This window comes from Chelonia mydas, chromosome 11 (assembly GCF_015237465.2).
Source record: "Chelonia mydas isolate rCheMyd1 chromosome 11, rCheMyd1.pri.v2, whole genome shotgun sequence".
Lineage (NCBI taxonomy): Eukaryota > Metazoa > Chordata > Testudines > Cheloniidae > Chelonia > Chelonia mydas.
Window position 1 is genome coordinate 42606388 of NC_051251.2, and position 21891 is coordinate 42628278.

Below are 21891 nucleotides of genomic sequence, written 5' to 3' on the forward strand. Positions count from 1 at the left end.
ACGATCCCTTGCAGATGGAAACGCTTTGGGGGTCGACAGGACTGCAAATTAATGAGTACACTGGTCTTGATTAGGCCTCGTAGGACACTGCTACACTACGGCTATAGGCACCTGACAGTGCGGTGCCAGGGATGAAGAGCGGTCTTACACAGTCTCACTCTGTCCCTGGCCCCCTTGTCCTTAAGTACCAGAGACCGGCTCTTCTCCAGGTACTTGCAAGCGTTTCTTCTTGGGCACTGATGAAGACGATAGGTACTGGGGAGCTCTTCTAGATGAAGGGATTGTGCTGCACTGAGGCTGAGGTGCTTGGTGCTGAGTCTGAGCGCAGCTCCAAGGCCGGTGTTAAGGCTGCCTCCATGAGTAGAATTTTCAAGTGAGTGTGGTCCTTCTGGGTCCAGGGCTTAAAGTCCTTACAAATTCAGCAAGGGTCTTTCCTATGAACTTCCCCTAAGCACCTGAGACAGCTCGAGTGCGAGTCGCTCGAAGGCATAGACTTGTTGCATGCAGCTCAAGGTTTAAACCCCAGCAACCAGGTCATGCCTCAGCACTGGGACTAAGGATAGCTACGCTGTATAAAAGCGGGGTTGTCCAAACCAGTGGTTCTCAACCTTTCCAGTCTACTGTACCCCTTTTCAGGAGTCTTGTGTTTTGTGTACCCCAAGTTTCACCTCACTTAAAAATTGCTTGCTTATAAAATCAAACAAAAATACAAAAAAAGTGTCACAGCACACTATTACTATAAATTGCTTACTTTATTATTTTTACCATATAATTTTAAAATAAATCAATTGGAATATAAATATTTTACTTACATCTCAGTGTATAGTATACAGAGCAGTATAAACAAGTTATTGACTGTATGAAATTTTAGTCTGTACTGACTTCACTAGTGCTTTTTATGTTGCCTGTTGTAAAACTAGGCAAATATCTAGATGAGTTGATGCACCCCCTGGAAGACCTCTACGTAACTCCAGGGGTACACGTACCTCTGGTTGAGAGCCTTTGGTCCAAACAATCTAAAACTACTTAAATTATCTAAACTAACAAACTACTAAACTATTTACACTAAATTTTGAGTAAAACCACTAAGGGAGGAGATTGCCTAAGCAACAAGAGGTTCCAGCAACCATCACGGGCAGTAAAAAGGAACTGAAGGGCAGGGTCGGTGGGGCCCTATGCCACTACCCAGCTCCAAAGGCAGCACCGCCGCTAGCAGCAGCACAGAAGAAAGGGTGGCAGTGGGGCGCTAAGTCTGCTATGGAAAGTGATATTTGTATGTTAATATCACTTTTCACAGCCTCCCAGCTAGCAAGTCTGCTGTGAAGTCTATGCTAGTAAGTCTGTTGTGAAAAGTGATATTAACAAATGTACAAATATCACTTTAAGATAGCATTAAATATAAAAAATGTGTTTTTAATTGATGAGAGGGGTAGGGGGAGGGTCACATTCAGAAGCTTGCTGTGTGAAAGGGGTCACCAAAACAAAAAGTTTGGTAATCACTGTTTTAAGGTCACTGAAACAAAACACTCCCATTAAAAAGGAGTGGGTACAGCTGAATACAGGTGTGAATATAAAGTTTTAGAACACTCTGACGGCATACTATAGTCTGGAAGAAAAGAAACTGAACACCTAAAATATTCTAGTAATAATACTTAAAAATTCAGTTCTCCATTTAAAGTATTATAAGACTCTCCATAACACTTTATACTGCAAGCAGATTTAATTGCTTTATATGAATAGTCAATGCAGAGAAGTACATAAAGAAACCTAGAGGTATTAAAACATGAGAACATGCTCCACAAGAGCATCTTCAATCACTTGCATACTAATAACTCTCAAACCATGCATCTTAGTCTTCATGCTGTTATGGACAACTGTAATTAATATAAAAATCAAAAGTAATCATTGTATGAAGACTGGTCATTTTTGCAAAGCTTGGCAAACTCTCAACTACCTGCTGGTTATTAATTTTCAAACATATGGGAGCTCTGTTGTGGTACACGTTAAATTGATTCTCTTCTACAAAATACAGTAATAAAAATGAATGAATATTCTTACTTTAGAGATAATTAAGCCCATTCATATTTGTTGCAAGTGATGCATAGACTTAGGTGGAAAGATATTTACTCTGATATTGGATTTAGTTTAGACTAAAATGTTGTGATTGAGAGTGTACATGCACAAGAGTCAGGAAATCCAAAGACTGACTTCCACAGTAACCATGACATCTCACACAGTGTTTGCAATTTCTGTATATGAGAAATAAGTGAATCATCATATTATATACATATACACACATACATATATGACAGAAACTACATATATGCAAGGGAAACATGTCAGTTACTAAAGGAAACAATTTAATTTGTGAATGTAAAATATTAGCCACAAAACTTGCATTAAGAGTTTATTTTTACTTAAAAGAGTTAGCAACTATGCATTGCAATACACCCATTAAACACCTATTTCACTGTTCTATACTTAGAAGCTCAAATTCAAATAGACACAAGTTAGTTCAATGTGCCTACATCTTAATATTGCTAAGGAAAATTACACACAGTTAAATAATTAAATATGAGCAAACATTTAACCAATTATTTCAGCAACCCAACAAGGAGCATATGCTTTAGGTACATGCCAAGTTTGAACTTGTTAAACGCTGCCATTAAGTAGAGCTGTCTGACTGCAATACATTTATTGGTGGGAAAACTTCACTTTGGTAACTTAAGAAGCTAATCAGGATTTACTAAAAAAAACTTTCCCCAAACACCTCAGTTTTAGTCTCAGCATAAAGATCATTTTCAAGTAGTTAATTGTTCAAGAACAGGGCATTACAATTAAAGTACCTTCTCTAATCATTCTATAGAATTTGCTACCATCATAGGCCAGTGTAAATTAACTTAATATGGTGAGAAGTTTAAATCCTGCTCCATTTAAAATCTTATCTCACTAAGTTGTTTTAAGGTATGGTAAAAATCCATTTAAAAATTCAAGTGCCCAAGTTTCTCCGGGGGGGGGGGGGGGGGGGGGAGAGGAGAAGGGGAGAAAGAGAGAGAATGAATCAATGTACCGATGTATTTTATTACCTAATGTAAGCCAAAAACCCTAAAATAATCACTATAAAACCTCCAAACTGGGGACATAAGTCACAACTAAAAAAAAAGCTTCTTGGCAACAGTATAAAGTGAACAAAAACTTCTCCACAGAATATGGATTAAATTGCAAAGAATGATAGCAAGTATTTTTCATGGAGAAATTCCATTCTGAGTTTTGACCCAGAACTAAGCTGAAAAAAAGCATCTGCAAAACAGGAGGCCCATTCAGAAGTGAACAGTTTGAAGTATTTTGTGTAACTCACTATTTTTTAAACATCACAACGGCTGCTAAACCCTTTTATTGGGCTACAGTATAAAATTAACGTGCCATTTTTAGAAAAATCCATCTATCTAGCAGAAAAGATTTTTTAGGGTACACAGTATTTTATACTATAACTCATGCTGCATCAACATCCCTGCTAGAATAAAAATTTAAATAAATGTCAAGATGCATAATAAAATATGTGCCGAGTTTAGTGAGAAACGAATGTATACTGAAAGCGTTTTCCTTTTTACCTGATTTATACAAAATCTAGAGCTTTCCTAAACCACGAACATAAAAAGGTATGTTATACTGTTGACTACAGAATACTGCAAAGTTTTATTGCCATTTAAACAAAGAAGCCATAACAGTTAAATGAGCTCAGGCAATAGGTTTCAGTATCACAAGGTGCCAGCTGTAAAGAGTTATGGCTAATTGAATATGGAACTCCTGCTTAATCAGATAACTGCTCTGCTATTTCCAAATGAAATGCCATTTCCATACTGTCTGAAAATGGCCTGTTTTATTGGTAACCAGAGAAAACAATATAAACTGTAAATAACATTAAGTGCTCTGTTTACCCATTCCAGGCATTGAAGTAGCAGGGGATCCAGGACGTCTTGGTAACACATTTGACTGGAAGGCTGATGCAACGGTTCTTTCTGGGGGTCCACCAGGAGCTGAAGCGTCCTTTTGCAGACCAGGAGATGCTGCTAGTGGACCTGGAGCTTTTGGAGATCCCTGTTTAGGGCTTACTGGGGTGGTTGCAGAGACATTTCTTTGAGCTGGGGTCCGCTGACGAATTTCTGACAGGAACATGTACATACTGAATTTAATGTTCGATACCATATTGCAAGTAACAAAAACACAAAGTATTACTATTTTAATCAGTAAGAAAAGTAATAAGCAGGAAGTCAAATAAATGTATACAAGACTACACTACAAAGACCAATCATACTCTGATTAAGCGTGCACTTCAATACAAGCAGTTTGATCAAATACACAATCCCATATTTTAATACAAGTATTTGGTTAACAACTAGTATATACTCAGAACAAAGCATCTCCAAAAGTGCACTAATAGAGAGGTAATTGCTTAGTATACATATCTTAGTATACAAAATGAGAGACATTAATTGCTAGAATTAATCTGCTATACTCAAACAGAAAACCTGAACACACTGACTGACCACTAATTTACCCTATAGTTTAAATGTTTCCAAATATTGTTTTAAATTCTATGGAAGACTAAGTCATTTTGACTGCAACTGGTAAAGTATTCAGTCTGAATTCCCCAGCAGTATTGGTAGTAAACACCCTTAATTTTCCAAATTAGAAAATCTAATGGTCCCTTCTTGTCTTAATCTATAGATTTCAGTTTGCCCAGTTCATCCACCCTATACTACCACCCTATTTTTTTTGAGTGTGCTTGATTTGTTATTGCAGCAACAATGCACTGAGGGGGAATGACGTACTATGGTGCTCCCCTCCTGCCTTTTTAAATAAGCGAAAAGCATGCTCAAACTGAATTATAGGCGAGTCATCAATATGGCAAACAATTTAAGGGGATCTCTTCAGTCCTCCTCACTCAGACAGAACTCCCATTTACAACAAAAGGAATTTTGTTTGAGTACTGCATTGGGCTTTGGGCAGTTGCAACAATTTATTGCAGAACTGAATAGCTGCTGACTTAGCCATCCAGAAATTTGTTAACCAAAAAGTGATACAAGTCAGGAACAGCTTTAATAGTGAAATAGCATTTCTCTCTCACACAATTCTCCCCTCACTGGTTCCTAATTACCACTGGCACAACCATTTTCAGGCATCAGTGCTTGTCTCAAATACCTACAAAATAATGCACAACACTTGGAAATCCACCCTAAACACATCCTCCCCCACACCAATTTCACATTATCCAAATCATGGGCAGTAGGATGGCTCCCCAGTAAGCCAACTTCTTCCTGGGCCACCTGAAAGAAGAATTACTGGAAAAATGTGCCACGAAACCAACGATATACCTGACATACATTGATGAAATCTCCACATGCTTTTCACAACATGTGATGTACTTCATTCAGTGCATCAAATGCCCCAACAAAAACAATGTGGGTGAAACCAGACATTCATTATGCTCTCAAATGAACTCTCACAGAAAAATGATAAATGACAAACACACTATCAACCATGGGCACGCACTTTTCACAAAGCAATCAATCCAAATCTGACTTCAGTCCTCGTCCTCAAAGGAAACCTACACAACAACTTCAAAGATGATCTTGAGAACTTAAATTCGTAACTCTGCTAGCCACTACAAACCACAGACTAAAAATACATTGGTTTTAAGACTCATTACAAATGTAACACACCTTACTGCCTGCTAACTCTTAATTTCCCACTTTATTTTAAGTACTACATGTGAACCCCTCATGCTTAACAGTATGTTCCACCTTGTATTTAGCTTGGACATTCAGGTCCCCTTCCTCAGGCCCAAAGAACTCTGTGAAGACTTGTCCTTTCCACCAACAGAAGTTGGTACAATAAAAGATATTACCTCACATATCTTGTCTGTCTTTAGAAACACACATTATAGTAATAAGTAAAGCTGGAATTTTTTAATTTTATTTATTTTTATGCACTGCAGTAGTGTGGACATTTACATGAAATCAGCAGATAAATAGTTTACTAAGCCCCTTTCCAAAGGGGGGGAAAAACTCACAGAACATCAGCGTCCACCAGATGAAAATTAAACCAGTAGAGTGCATGACTGATTAAGTGCATTCCAGGCACTTTCTTTTTGATGGTTTTCCTTGTTACCTACACTGATAATTCACTAAAATTTTGGTGACAACAGCTTATTTGAAGATTTGTGTCAGGGGTTAACTGAGATCAAAGGAAAACTGGCCACTTGTTATCTTTAGGGAGTGAATTGTCTCCCAAAACCTTAGATGCCACAGATTACTGTATATTCAAATAATCAAACACAGGCCAGGTCTACACTAAAAAGTTAAGTTGACCCAGCTACATTGCTCAGGGGTATGACAAATCCACACCTCTGAACAACGTAGCTATGCTGATCTAACCCCTGGTGCAGACAACTCTAAATTCACAGAAGAATTCTTCCGTTGACCTGTCTACCGTCTCTTGGGGAGACGGATTACCTATGCAGCCAGGAGAACCCCTCCCATTGCTGCGTGAGTGGCTACACTTAAGCATTACCGTGGTGTAGCTGCACCACTGCAACTGTGCTGCTAAAGCATTGTAAGTGTACACAGGCTTAGACAATATTGTCAGCCCCCAGTGCTGGCAAAAGGTTAACTGACCTCCCTTCACCCTCACTGGGTGGTACAGGGGCCTACTGCTCTAGAAAGTATTGATAATTTTTATTATAAGTTGGTGCAATTAAGTTAATTTTAACCATGTTTTACATTCAAGTGCTTCTTCACCCTGTTACACGATTTTTACAGAAAAGGTCAGGTCTAGATCAAGAGGTAACAGTATGTCTGCTGCACATACTGTATGGCAAGATCTCATTGTCCTCTGAAGAGTGGAGTCAAAAAAAGCCAAAGAAACTAGATTGAGAACAGACATCAGAAAAGACAGCTGTGATAAACCATTATTTACCAGGGATAAACTGTGCTAAACATGCTTTTCCCACTAAACTGTCTACCTTCCCATCCCTCCTACATCTCCTTTGTAAAATCCTAAATGAAGTACACGTGTATCATATTTCAGCCTTCTTCCATCTCTCTATCCCATTCTTTGTCTTTCCCTGCCAGTGCCCTTTTGTCTTGTTTCTAAATTCCTCCTTAGTCCAAATCTTTTTTTTTTTTTTTTGGTAATTATCTTTTTCACCATCCTCCACTATACAGTCCTTCATCCCTCGCCCCAGGTAGTATTTTTTTCACCACATATGGAGAGCAAGGTCAGTGGGGCCCTTATTATCAGGACTGCATTCTGCTTTGTGCTGTACCAGGGGTTTAGGGCACAGCCTATCAACCTCCAAAGATTTTGCAGAATAGAAGCAAGAAGGGAGAAGAGGGAGGAGTACCGATAGCTGGGGATACAGTAAAAGCATCTGGGATAGAGAGACTGTCAAACAATGCATAAGGTGCGGAGGAGAATTCTTTTGTTTAAGCAATTTCACTGCTCTGCTGCTCTTGTGCTGGCCTGCAAGCTTAGAGAGGACGAAAGGGTTGATGGGAGATGGAACAGAAAGAAAGAGAAAGAACAAAAGAACGAAAGAACTATTTTCAGTGGTGTGGGTATATGAGGTGCCTTTTAAGTTTCTGTGCTCCTTTACCACTTACTGCTTTCATCAGCTGCACCTCAGTCAGCAAGAACAGGGTAGATAATGCTTATATGCCTATCCTAGACCAACCACCACTTCTCTGCTAAACCTCTGAATCTTTCTATTCCTAAAGTACATGCCATAGGCAATTTTTGCTGCAAGGTTTCACAAATGTTTGTTCATTTCACTGAAAACTATCCCCACTGGGAGAAGATAATATTTTAGTAGCTGTAATATTCAAGTCACATTCACCTTAAAAGATCATGAAGTAATTTAATGCTTGGGAAAAAAAGCAGGAGTCCCCTTCGTCCAGCAAACAGGTATACCTGGAGTTACCTTACAAGTGGAGAATCAGTGTTAACAAGGCCAATTCAGTCAGGGTGGATGTGGTCCACTCCCACTCTCCAGGAGGTGTCAATACCAAGAGAGTGGGCGTGGACCACATCCACCCTGACTGAATTGGCCTGGTTAACACTGATTCTCCACTTGTAAGTTAACTCTCTTCTCTTCATGTGTCAGTATATTTATGCCTGCATCTGTAATTTTCACTCTATGTATCTGAAGAAGTGGGGGGTTTTACCCATGAAAGCTTATGCCCAAATAAATCTGTTAGTCTTTAAGGTGCCACCGGACTCCTCGTTGTTTTTAGTCCTACTGTTTAAGACTAGAACTATATATTTAAAAAGCAACCAGCATTGCATTATTTCCACACATTTAGACTGATTCTTTTCTACAGACAAATGACTGCTATGCAATTGTGGATCCACTAGATCTCTGAAGTAAACAGCTCTTCAGCTTTATAGTTTCCATTTTCATCTCTTCAAACATTTTCTTTTTTTAATCTGTCATGAGTGCAGTTGAGACCAATCTGGCCACACTTTCAACATTACTTATCTTCTTTTTAAGAGTACAGAATTTACAAGTATTGACATTTAAATGATAATTGAGTTTCTGATATCTACTGCACTTCTGACCAGTTTAAGTGAAAAGAAAACTTAATTAAGGTTTGCACATAATTTAAATATGTTGCATTAATTTAATCAAATTACATTCATGCAGACTTACATTTATCATATGGATCAATTTGAAATTGATATTTAGTTGCACCAATAGTGAATTATATACTGCACAAACCAGAAGCAGATACTGGTTTCGTCTCGGAGTTACTACCTACTTTGAATAGTACTACCCAAGCCAAATTTCAGAACCTAATATTCTTCTTGATGGCCTGACCTATAAGGTGAAACACATCTATTAAAGAAAATCAGAGATTAACAAAGTTAATACTGGGCTGGTAGCAAACTAGTCCCATTTTCACACAGCACTTTGAGCCGCAATGCCTGTAAAGAGACTAGGAATATGTTTCCAGGCAGCTTCTCTCTTCATCCACCACTACTCAAATGCTCAGGAGAGTAGTGATGATCTAGCTCTGGTGCATCTGCTGATCTAACTCAAGAAAAAGAATGAGGACTAAACGGATAAAAGATATATGCTAGCTCAAACAGAAGTTAGGGCTTGAGACAGGAATTGCACTGCAATTCTATGGCTGGTGTTATTCAGGAGATCAGACTACATGATCATAATGGTCTCTTCTGGCCTTAGAATCTAGGACTCTAGGATTAGGACAGTTAAACATAGTGGAGAAGAGAAGACAGATTGTTGCCAAGACATCAGGAAACCAAAGGAGAAGGCTGTTTGTGAAAACAGCACACTGCAAAACGTGCACATTGTCACGACAATGGCAAGCAAGGATGGGCTAGTAAAAAAATCATGATAATTTTGGAAGACTGAGCAAAAGCAAAAGAAAGTGGATTTTATTCAACTGAAAGGAGAATTATACAAACAGCTTTAGTGGCAAATTATAACCTATTTCATGTTGTACAAATATCATAACCAGCATTCCAGAAGCTGTGACATGTGAGAAAGTGATTTAAAATAGCCATGATGGTTTAAAATTAGGCCTCCTCAAGCTCTTTCCTTCTTCCCAAACTCAACAGATCACAAGCAACTGTGGGAACAGGATGAAAACTAAATAATGGTTTGATTATGTAGGAGTCTTCCAACCAGACTCCCACAAAAGCAGTCAGGGCTACCATGCAACCACCAAAGATACATAAGAATTGCCAAGCTCCCACATGTGCTCAGCTGGAAACATTAATCTGTTATTGAAAAATGATATCCCTCTGATTCTATAATTACTTGTAGTGAACACTAGACCCTGTGCAGCCCCATTGAGTGACTTGCTTTAAAAGCAAATTAGTCCTTAAATTTTTTTCTAGGCAATCTATCTTCAGTTATATTCATCCAACGACACATTTAGATTTGAAATAGTAGCATTATTGCAATATTATTGTAGCATTTCATATTTACTTAATGCTATCAATTTTAACCAGGAGAATAATTTAAGTTTTCCAAAAAAGACTAGTGTGTTTACAGCCCTATTTCTAAATTAGAGCCATTCCACTTGATGTGATAAATTTTACCTTCTCTTTTGGGGTGGGAGAATGCATGTTTCTCAGCATAAGCCTTTTCCCTAATGATTTTTAATACATAATCATTTTCTATTTCACTAGCATGCATAGTAGTACAAACTTTAAATGGAAAGGTCTAAAACAGTTAAGAACGGTCAGGTTTTAGCGCTCCATAAAATATTCAGGTGATCTCTGCATTAACTTTTATCTCTAAAACTTTACCCTGGGAGTGTTTTGACTAAGTAAAGAAAAATACAAATGAGTTGGTAGGAAAACCAAATCAGTCATTACATTAAAAACTCTGAACATAACTGTTGACTGCAAACTAGCATTCTGAGGGATTACCACCCAGAAAAGTCTCATCTCTGAAGATAAACAAAACATGAATCTGGCTCCAGAATACACTATATCAACATCAAGCAGCATTAAACATTTAACTGGCTGAAAAAGCATTAAATTCATTCATCCAATAACAGACCCACTACTAAATAAAGAGCAACTAATAGGCACAACCTAATACCAATTCCCTCCATACACCCAAAAATTTAATCCCAGTTTACCACACAATTTTTTTTTTTTTTTTAAATGGGAAGACAGACTCCTCTAGTGGAATTTGTTGCTATAAATACTGATCTTTCATGAAGAGCAGCAATTTCACAGAACTATTACCTTGTCCAGGTCTTGGAGTTGCAGATGCTCCAGCAGATGGTAGTTCAACCTCCTGTCAATTATAGTAATATTATAAAAGTGTAGCATCGAGAAAACATTTTATAATAAATTAGTATTGATACCAGATTCCTACCTTTGCCTTCTTAGATTCTGGATCAAACCTTTCAAGAATTAATTTAGCTGTCTTGTAAGTTTCCTTTTCCATTACTTCTTCAAGCTAGAAACAAAGGTTTCACAGGTCAAGACAGACTTCTTTTAAAAAAAGATTTCAAATGTTTATTTTTCTATTTACAAGCATCACATTAAAATTTGCAAGAGTGTAAAGCTTAGTCCAACCAAGCATTACTGTGCTCAGCCACTTTGATTTACTGTATTCAAAGGAAACAAAATCTAGCTTTAAAAAATTGTTTCTAACTTCTAACTTGTACTCAATAGCTTTATTGCAAGGAAACACCAAATATTGTTAATTGTTTACATATAATGAGGAGAATAATTACATGCACCAACTTCAATAATGGAATGTGCAAAAATCTATCAGCTATCATTATTGGAAGTTATTAGACATGACAAGCAAATGACAGGCAATTCCTCAGATTTATTTCCTCATAGCACTTAATGCTATTAATTTAAAGAAGGTCATTAGCCAACTGCTTTACAGAATAAAGTCTCTGTGCCAATTAACTGCTGTCAGCATTGATTTTAGATTATTTATTAGCAGAAGCAATTAGCTTGCTGCAAATGCTGTGAAAACTCACTAACTGGGAGAACAGCCATGGAATTTGCTCAAGTGACTTTAAAGACTAAACTCTATCTTTACGGTTACGTTCAAACTGCTTTTCAGAAACAACTGAACATGTTAAGAATTTAAATAAAAATTTACTGAGTATTATGCATACTTTAGGGAGCATAATTAAAACACTTCATTATACAGCATTTTATTTACAATGCACTCAAGTGGCTTTATAGCTAATACATGGGCTTAATTAAAAAAGTAATCACTAGTAAAGTATCTTTTTAGCAGTTAATAGCCAACATCAGAAGAAGCTGAACTTTAGAACACAGATACACATAGTTAAGACAAATGGCTAATATGTACAGTGAATATAACGTATTTTACAGAGTCTTAGATGGACCTTATTCCTCAGATATTCCAGTATCAAATAATATTTTGTTTAGAGTACTATAGTTTCATATTATGTTTGGCTGTTGGTGTGAACAGTTGGTAACTTAAAAGGTCAGTGGCCACAAAATTAAAGTTCTGTCAGTCATTTATCGCTGCTAAGAAATAAATTTACTGAGACTTCAAGACCACTAGTTTGTAGAGGGTGGGATGGATGCAATTTTCATTTCTCACCTGCAGATTAGTGATAATAGCTTACCAACTATAATAGTGCCTTCTTATCCAGATAGATCCCAGAACATGTGTAAATAAAATTTACTTCATTCACAATGGAAATGCAGCATCTGTTTAACCGCTCACAGCAACACTCACAATGGTTTAAGGCAGGAAATGAAATATTATCCAGATTGTACATTAAGCACAACTGAAACCACTAAATGATTAGGGAAATAAAAAGCAATTCTCTAAACTGAAATTTGAGCAGGATATTGGGGTTAGCCTACCATCCTTGCAAAAAGTGCAATGGAGCTTTAGTATGAGATCAGAAATAAGGATCTAGAATACACATCCCTCAATAATATTTCTAAGGAGAAGGGGAGGCCAGAAGGGAAATCTCAATGTGGATGAAAGAGATTTGGGAAAGGAGGCTTGGGAAGGAGCCAGTTATGGTGATATATCACTTTATGAAGGCAAATGAAGGAGCACCTTGGTCAACCTCTGGCTCCTCCCCCAACTCAGAAGCCCTGAAACTGGGCTAATTACTTGTTCCTTTTCATGCTACTGGAAAGCAGTTAAAAGATGGGTGTCATGTTTTCATTGCTCTTTGATAGCCACACAAAAGAAGAGGAAACTGAAGGCAAGTAGCCAGCACCACACAAAGGCCTTTAGAAAGGTCTCTGTGCACCTCCATTTTCCTCCAGCAGATGACCTTAGGAGAGGCTCCACAACTGTTTCAGCTCTCCTGTAAAACTGAACCAGCCATGAAAGCTAGTATACACTAACACTATCCCATCACCAAGGGAAAGTAACACTCTCCCGTTATGCCCCTCTGCTTTCCTTTGGGGAACAACAGGGGTCGGTCTGAGCGGTGGTGAAGAAACAGCACAGACTCTTCATGCCGTCAAAGGGTTATAGTAGCCTTTTTCACTCAGACCTCTTGCTGGGAGCACTGCCACTGCAGCTCTAGATTGCCTTCAGTTTCTTGATATCTACAGCCACAAAAATAATATGGGAGCAATGAAAGCCTATCCCTGATCCCCCCTCAGCATCAGCAAGGCACTGACAGATAAGAAGCCTTGCTCCAAAGCATCACAGTGGCCTATAGTTCGCATGAAATATCTGCTTAGTGAAGTTTTTACATGGTTCCAGTAGACTACATACCTGGTAGTCCACTTTCAGTGCAAGGCTCTATTAAACTATTTTTATGGACCAAGGAGGATTCCCCATTCAAATGATCTGATGCTTTTTTCTTACAGCCTGTTAATGACAATCTGCCAAATAAAATAAATTCTATACCATTTTAAGATTAGACTCTCACCTAGTTATCCTGTGTATTGTGTCTGAAATGGATTGTCTGCATAAACTGATTGCAAGCCCTCTAGATATGAAGTGTAGTGCTAAACAGTGCTAAAATAAATGAAGTATTGCAGAGGATCTTGGAAGAAGTCAATGTTACATTTAAGGATACAACGAAAATTTTGTTAGAGGTCAAACCTAATAGCTTTTATTTCTTGATTTCTCTATACTCTATACACTTTCCATTAGTAATGGCCCCAGATCCTAGCAGGACCCAGCATCATGAAAGGCAGCTGCTCATCTTAAAGAGCATGCACATGTAGTTCTACGTTCTCCACACCTCCCTTTCAATGTAACAAGACATCTGGAGAGGCTACAATAGGTCACAGGTTCTATTTTCAACAATATAGCTATGACATCCACTTCATCTCCTTTTCTGTTCGACGCAATCAATGGTGTCACCAAGGTGTCAGTGTCTGCCAAAGATTAGCACATGGACAGACTGCAACTAACTCAAAGTGACCCATGCAAGAATGAAGCGAAGCACTTCAAAGAGCTAGCCAAGACATTGACCTCTCTTCCGTAGGGCATCTTCACCTTCCATTCATCAGAGTAGTAGAGCCAGGTTCCTCCTGATCATCCACATGGCAACTCATTGGTGAGAAATCTCATTCACCTCCAGCTTTTAAGGAAACTATACCTATTTCTTTCTTATAAGAATTAAGCCAAAGATATACTCTACATTTAGGCTAGATTACTGTAATTAAGTGCATTTAGGACTGAAGGTGGAGACTACATGGAAAATCCAATTTGTACAAAATGCAACAGCCCAACTTCTCAGTAACCAGAGTCACAAAAATAATTGAAATCTCTCTGTACCTTGATACCACCCTACAAAACAGCGGTTTTCAAACTAGCTCATCATGGTAAGCATATCTTAAAGAGATGGTCTCAAGGACTACAATCTCGCCGATTCATAATTTCATGGATGGTCTGCTCTCCAACTGGCAATCAACAGAATTTCTGTAGCAACTACATCAATTGCATATTTGAAAAGTATCAACATCAATGCATTTTAAGCTTCTTTTAAATTTGATTTAGCAGCTAAAAATTTGGAGAACCAGCAGCACACCATGCCAATAGCTAACATTCCATTCCACCATAAAAGGTCCAAGTAGTTCAACTGGAGAACTAAAAGAATCTGATGTTCGCTGAGCTGCAAGATTAATTCACATCTTTTATATAAAATGTATGAGTTAATATAGCAATCCTTTATTTAAAATAGGAACTAAAATGCATACATTAGGCCACAACAGTCTGTACTCTGAGTAGATCATAATCTGAGCTAACAGTAAAGTGAACAAATCTAGCCCTTTTTTTGTGGACATTCCATCAAAAAGCAGACAAAAACGCCTCCAATTCATTCATTTGGAATTAAAATGCATTTTTTGTTAATTTTACTCTACAAGATTAAATGTGAACACAGTTCACTATAAACTCTGTACTCTATGAGACGTATTGTCTAAGACTGTCTCACCCTCCCTTCCAGTTCATGCAAAACTTTGCTGCTGTATTGTCCATGAGAACATGAAGATTCTGACCCTTGATGTGAAAGAAAAGAGTTTAACAGGCCATAGCCCGCAACTCCTGCACGTTTGTGTGAAGACCCAAATCTTGTTGGGCTCACAGACCTTGACTTCATAAGTTTTCTAGGTGAGCTCCCCAACCTAGAAAAGAAGCATCTGTAACAAGAGTCACTGTGGGTAAGGGAGGGGCAAAGGAATTGTCTGGGTCCATCCACCAGTCCAAGGAGGCTAGCATTCCTGCAAGGACTCAAAGCAGAATGTCCAATGGTTGATGATTCAGGGAGTAGAGTGACCTTAAACAGTCCTGCAATTTCCTGAGATGAAGTCTGGCATGCCAAACCACATATGGCCCAGCAGTCTGTGGCAATTTCTCACTCTTGTAAGCGGATGGGCTTTGAGGTCTATGGAAAACTTATCATTATCGCAAAGCTGGCCTGAAGTAAGAGCACCCTGACTACCGTAGAATCCATAGAATCCAGAATCACCCCTATAATTCTATTCTCTGAACAGAATATTTACCTGTCCTTGTTTATCCACATATCCTGAACACGTAAGAGATACCATATTTTGGAGAGACAGACTTCTACTTGGAGCATGGATAGACCTCACACAAGGCAGTCATCCAGGTAAGGAAACACTTGTACACCTGCTTTCCTTAGGAATGCAGCCACCGCCACCACACATTTTATAAATACTCTCAGGGTCATAGACAGGCCAAAGGGCAAGACCAAAAACTGATAATGGGCCTTGTTGACCAGATATCTTAGCGTTGGTAGTTAGCCACATAGAAACATGTGTCCTTCAAGTCGAGGCTAGCATACTAGTTGCCATGATCAGGGGCGGAGATGATGATTATGGATGCCAGGGTGACAGTGCAAAACCTTATTTTCTTTATATATTTGTTCAGATTTTGCAGGTCTAAAATGGGCCTGAGATCTCCTTTAGCCTTTGGGATCAGGAAGTAACATGAATAGAAACCTTCTCGGAGAAAGAGGGGGAGCCTCTTCTATAGCTCTCAAATGAAGAAGAGACTGGACCTCCTGGAGAACAACCTTGGAAGAGTGAACCCTGAAAATATGAAGGAAGGAAGGAGAACATGGAAATAAACTACAGAGTACCTGTATTGGAAGGAAGATGGGAAGGAGAACCTGGAAATAAACTACAGAGTATTTCTGTTCCACAATACATAGGATCCATTCATCTGTGGGACTCAGCAAATAGGAAATGGGACAACCCCTTGGAAAAAACAGGGAAGGGAGATACTGCAACGATATGATCTGGTACTCTGTCCTCAACAAGGCAGTCAAAAAAACCCAGACTGCATCAAAGAGCCTGCCACAGAAAAAAACTGAGGCAGTGTAGGTCTCCTCCTGCAGTTTCTTCCCCCTTTTTTGGGGTGGTCAGGCTGCCTAAGGGGGAAGAGTAGGTATCTCTGAAGAGACTTAGGGCAGAATTGTTTTTGTTTAGGGAACAGCATGTAGATTCCCAACAATTTCAAAGTGGCCCTTGATTCTTTGAGACTTTGCAGCATCTCATCCAACAGCCTGCCGCATCCCTGATCCCCCTCCCGCCCTCTAAACCCCTCAGTCCCAGCCCGGAGCACCCTCAAACCTATCATCCCTGGCCCCATCCAAGAGCCTGCACCCCCAGCCGGAGCCCTCACCCCCCCCCCCGTACCCCAACCATCTGCCCCAGCCCTGATCCCCCTCCGGCCCTCCAAACCCCTCGGTCCCAGCCTGGAGTACCCTTCTGCACCCCAAACCCCTCATCACCAGCCCCACCCCAGAACCCACACCCCCAGCTGGAACCCTCACTCCCCCTCACACTCTCAATTTTGTGAACACTCACGGCCTGCCATACAATTTCCATACCCCGATGTGGCCCTCAGACCAAAAAGTTTGCCCACCCATCCTAGATCACCTGCTAGACTTCTTGAGGTATACCCAAATGTTTGAAGCCACGAACATCTGCACAAAGTTACTGAGGATGCCATAACTCTGGCTGCCGAACCTGAAGCAGCCTGCATAGAGGTCCTAGCCACCAGTTTGCTCTCTTATAAGGAGGTCTTGCCTGGCATCCTCTGGCAATTTGTCTGAGAACTTCACTACATTACCCCGGAGGAATAAGTCATACCTTCCCAGTAAGGCTTGCTGGTTAGAAAAACAAAATTGTAGGCTAGCTAGGAAATAAATCTTTCTATCAAAAAGATTTGCACCCTTCTCCTTTGGGGTAGAAGAAGGCTATCCCTGATGCACTCTTTCATATACTTTTGAGACAATCAAGGAACCTGGGAGGGATAGGTATAAAAATGCTCTCAGGCTTGAGAAGGCACACAGTACCTTACAGGAGCGCCGGAAAAGGTAGGACCAGGGAGCCATGACTCCATCTCTTTTAAAAGTGGGAGGACTATGCCCTCCCACTCTTTACCAGCCACAAGGGCAAGCAACAGGGGAAGGAGGCAGAGAGGAGAGAGCGTGGGGGGAGGCCTTGGGGCGGCACAAGGAAGGGGGTCTCGGGGAAGCGGGCAGCAGTGGCCCTTCCACTTTTAGGGAGCTTCCACTGCTCATGGTCCTTCTTTCAGATATCTTGGCTGTCAGAGGCAGAGAGAGGATGATATTTTCCACAAGGCTCTTATAGGCTCCAGGATGGCCTCATTGATGGGGGAGCCACTCTAGAAGGCCCTGTTGAACCCAGAACATCCATGAGGCTATACGAATTCTCCTGGACCACCTCAACAGGGATATCAAGAGAATTATGTCCTCTTTGAAAGGACTTAGTAAGCCCTGCAGTCATCTTGGACAGGTGAGGTGTCACTAAGAGCCACAGTCTCATCTGGCAATGACAAGGATGAAAGTAAAGGAGGCAGAGACTGATCCTCCTGCAGCATAGTGGGTGGATGTTCCAAAGGTTGCAGGTCTTGAGGGTTTTGCTCAGTACTAACGTCCTCCTCCTGGACCTTGTAGGGGTGCCTAGAAGCAGGGAGCACGCTCACAGGTTTCAGTAGGCCATGGGTGTGGCCTAGGACCACAACCACAAGTACTCCAAAGATATCTTTCTCTGGAGTGTCTCTGTACCTCTGGTGGGCATCAGGAACAAAACACACGATGAAGGACAAAGAGTGCCGTCATCTGTCTTGGGAGCAAGGGACACAAGAGCCTCCTCAGACTTCACGAAAGACAGCGAGTCAGCTGACAATTGTGGTGTCCCACATATTATCATCAATATTAAAAAATTAAGCATGATTTTACCCTTCTAATATTCACTATGAAGTAAAAGGTTACTCTTTAGAGGAGTAAGCATTCCAGAAGTAAAGTATGGCCAAAAATACTATTTTTTCACACTTAACAAAAAATATTAAAGTATAATTAGTTAAATATAAACAGAGTATAATTTGAACCATGATTTGCTAACTCTTGTTAAGGAGCTATTTGAATGTAGAGGTGAAAAACAAGTTAGACGCTATTTACATGCTGTGAGGACATAAAAGGGTACATATTTAGAGAATCGGGGTGATAGCTCAGTTAACAGAAACCCCTCCTTGAATTTCTTGGGTTCACAAGGGAGACAGCAGTTTAGTAGTTAGAGCAGACTGATTAGTCAGAGTTAGTTTTTATTCCCAGAGTTCCATGTGACCTTTGTCTTCACAACTTGTGTTTCATTTTCCTGTCCTTAGAGCTAAGGGGTTGAGACTTAACGACAGTATAACACTCATACCCTTGGAGGAAAGAAGTCATAGAAGCATAAAATATCAATCAACAATACTTTCGCAGTTACACTAGGCTCTTCCAATTCAACTTTTAAATTATATTTATTCACACTAGGCCAATTTTCTTGACTAACTACATGCACAATCTTTAGAAATCTCTCCCTTCTACCATTGTTAAGTCTCAATTTCTATACTGGCTGCAGAACATTTGTCTTGTCACAGACTTCAACCTTAAAGAAATGTTGCTTGTTAACTGAAATCTGGGCATTTCAGCAGTTTTCCACATACCTGCCATTCCCACCCTCATTCTTGTGTCTCAGTAGCATTCATTCCCTTATCCAACGTCTCCTTCAACAAAAGCCAGACTCTTCACTACAGACCCAGATTCTAAACTTTTTGCACTGAATAGACTACTCCTATTTTAAATTTGTTGTTGTACCTTCATCATCATAAAGTGAGTAAAACTGTACACTAATCAAAATTCAGCCTCACTAGTCCTTTTACCATACTAGAATTTAAGACTACTTTTGCTTCCAGGAAGTCAAGCAGCTTTACTGACATTTAGAAAGTTTTAGAGTGAAAATAAGTGTTCAGAAACTCTCCTGTTATTTGTTTGTATCTACTAGCACTTGTTTGGACAGTCCACATGTAATGTAATCCTCCTGAGGGGAGATTTAAAAAAAATGTAACGGGCAGTCGCATCTATTTAAGCCATTCTGAAGAAAAAAGTGAACTCCCCTTTCTTCCACCACCACTCTAATTGAATGGGTCCCCTACTAGTGTCAGTTTACAGATACAGATCTCTAAATATGCAAAGGAGGAGAATTAGATGCGATTTCACTAGGAAATTGGGACAGTTACCTCTAAGTTGTTTCTATTCTATTTCAATTTAACCCCCACATCAGTAAAAAGGAAAACAGAGTGGAAGATTAGTAAGGTCACCTTTCCCTGTAATGGACAGGTACTGCTATCTGCTTTATGCTGTTTCCCTCCAAACAATTGACTGTCTTACAGATATCACTGGAGGAGGCGTGAGTCCAAAACACACTCTTTTGGAGATCTTGCCTTAATACAGCATGCTAGTGACATGTCCTGAAACATTTAGGCTTCTTTGATAATTGATTTCTAAGTAGGAAAGAATAAAAATATGGATTATTTGGCCCTCCTTCTGTCCATCATAAAGTGATATAATGCAGAAAGTTTTAGGATAATCTGTTTCAAACAAATATTCACAGCTTTTGCAGTTTCATTTCCATATTTGGTTGAATTAAGCTACTAAAAGGTAAGGAAGCATTTTTGTAAGGACACTATTGTAGTTATGGCTGATGCACATATGGAGAAAAGATTTGGGGCTTCTAGTTCTGCCACCCGCTTGGCTGCTGTCATATCAAATCAGAAGATATTAGAAGAATATTACCACATTAGAAGAATTCAAATAGTAGAGAGCAACTGAAAAAAAGAGGGTCACCTCACAGGTTTAAGATTAGAGAAGTACTACTGAGACAGCATCTCCATACCTTGGACATAAAGTCCACAGGAGCAAAGAGATTCTAAGTAACTTGGAGAGAAAAATATATGAGGACCAAATTATGAAGGGAGTCTAGTGTCTTGGGTGACAGTCTCTTTCCAAAGCCAAATGATTAGCACTTAAGTGTATGCTTGATAGCACAATGTAGAAGAATGAAGTGTAATCTTTGCATAAGTGAACAACGATCTTCCTTATCATATTGAAAATCAGAATGGAATGGTTCCCAACATTGCACCATTGTAATGAAAGAAAGAATTCTTAAAGCCCAGGAACTCTTTCAACTCAAAATCCAGGCTACTAAGATTAAGTGTTGATCCAGGTGAAGCAAAGTACTTGCGAGTGCCAGTTTCAGACTTATTTGGAAGTGTTGTTTGAAGAGCTACATAAAAAAGTGGATGAGCTCAGAGAGGGAGAGGCTGATAGGATAGACAAAAAATATGAAGTATGGAAGAGAGATTTTGGAGAAGAGGGAATGAAAGGAAGGAGATAGAGAACATTGCAGGGAGAAAGGAGGAAAAGAAGAAACTGTCAAGGCAATGCAGGAAAAGATACACTATAATCTATTACAGAAAAGAAAAAATAGAACAAAGCCAGAAAGGGAGATAAGGTAACGAAAGTTACATTTTATTTTTAACCTCAAGCAAACAAAGTTAATTGACGATATTACAATTAAATACAATTGTGTACTGTATTTTTTAATTATTGGGGTGTGGTTTTAGTGACACAGCAGCACAGATATTTTTCACCTTGACTAGTCAGTTTAGTCCTCATGCCAGTGGGCTTCAGGTAAATTTTTCAATCCCTGATTAAATAGGATCAGATTGTAGATCCAACAGTCCCAAGATCAGTGGCTTGATGGGATGTCCAAATAAACTAAAGTGAGATTGATTTTCAAATGCAAGAATCAATTTTGGTTATTTTTGGTGAGGGACAAGACCTCAAATTATGTATTATAAACACATTACAAAAAGATAGGGTGGGAAAGAAAGGAAACTATGTTCTATAGTCAATCTCAGTTAGCAAAGCTGTAGAGAGAATGTTTAACAGGATATAATGGATAGATCTATTTGAAAAAAATTTACTCACTATTTTTTTCTTTTGGGATTTTAGCTCTTCTAATGCTTCACCTAAAAAAAACCCCAAGATTTAGGTTAGTTTTTATATTAAAAATGTAACTGAAATATATTTCAGCATAGGTTAACTGAATATTTCTCTCACTTGTGAGAGCCAAACAATATTTTCCATTCACTGGCCCCAAGTAATCCCAGTACATTAGCAAATCCTTCTTGTGCTTAGTTTATTTTCACGTAAGTGTTTTAAATAAGCCACCTAAAGCTATTGGCAGTTTCAAGTTTTAATTATAAAGCCTTTTAAAGCACCACTTAATTAAATGAACTAGTACAGCACAAGTCCTGTTTTGACCGATATTAAAATTGGTGCAACAATAGCAATATTTGTTTAAATATGCTGATTCAGTTGACTTTACAGAAAACATTTTTGATTCCCAGATTCACATGTTTAATACAGTTTCTACAGTGCTGTTGTAGCTGTGTTGGTCCTAGGATATTAAAGAGATGAGGTTGGTGAGGTAATATCTTTTATTGGACCAACTTCTGTTAGTAAGAGGGACAAACTTTCGAGAGTGCCCAGA

At 39.1% G+C, this 21891-nt stretch overlaps 1 protein-coding gene across 7 annotated transcripts in view; it reads right to left on the minus strand.

Moving 5' to 3' along the window:
- LNPK (lunapark, ER junction formation factor) overlaps positions 1–21891 on the minus strand; it is an 88443-nt gene that overhangs the window by 39358 nt on the left and 27194 nt on the right. For 6 of the 7 annotated variants that reach the window (XM_037913225.2, XM_027822951.3, XM_007060523.4 and 3 more), the window contains 4 exons: positions 21327–21367; positions 10919–11002; positions 10786–10837; positions 3939–4163 (listed from right to left, as the gene is read on the minus strand). In XM_037913225.2, the coding sequence (XP_037769153.1) occupies positions 3939–4163; positions 10786–10837; positions 10919–11002; positions 21327–21367 (402 nt within the window). The remainder of the gene's footprint in view (positions 1–3938; positions 4164–10785; positions 10838–10918; positions 11003–21326; positions 21368–21891) is intronic. The other variant, XM_037913226.2, reaches the window with a different exon arrangement.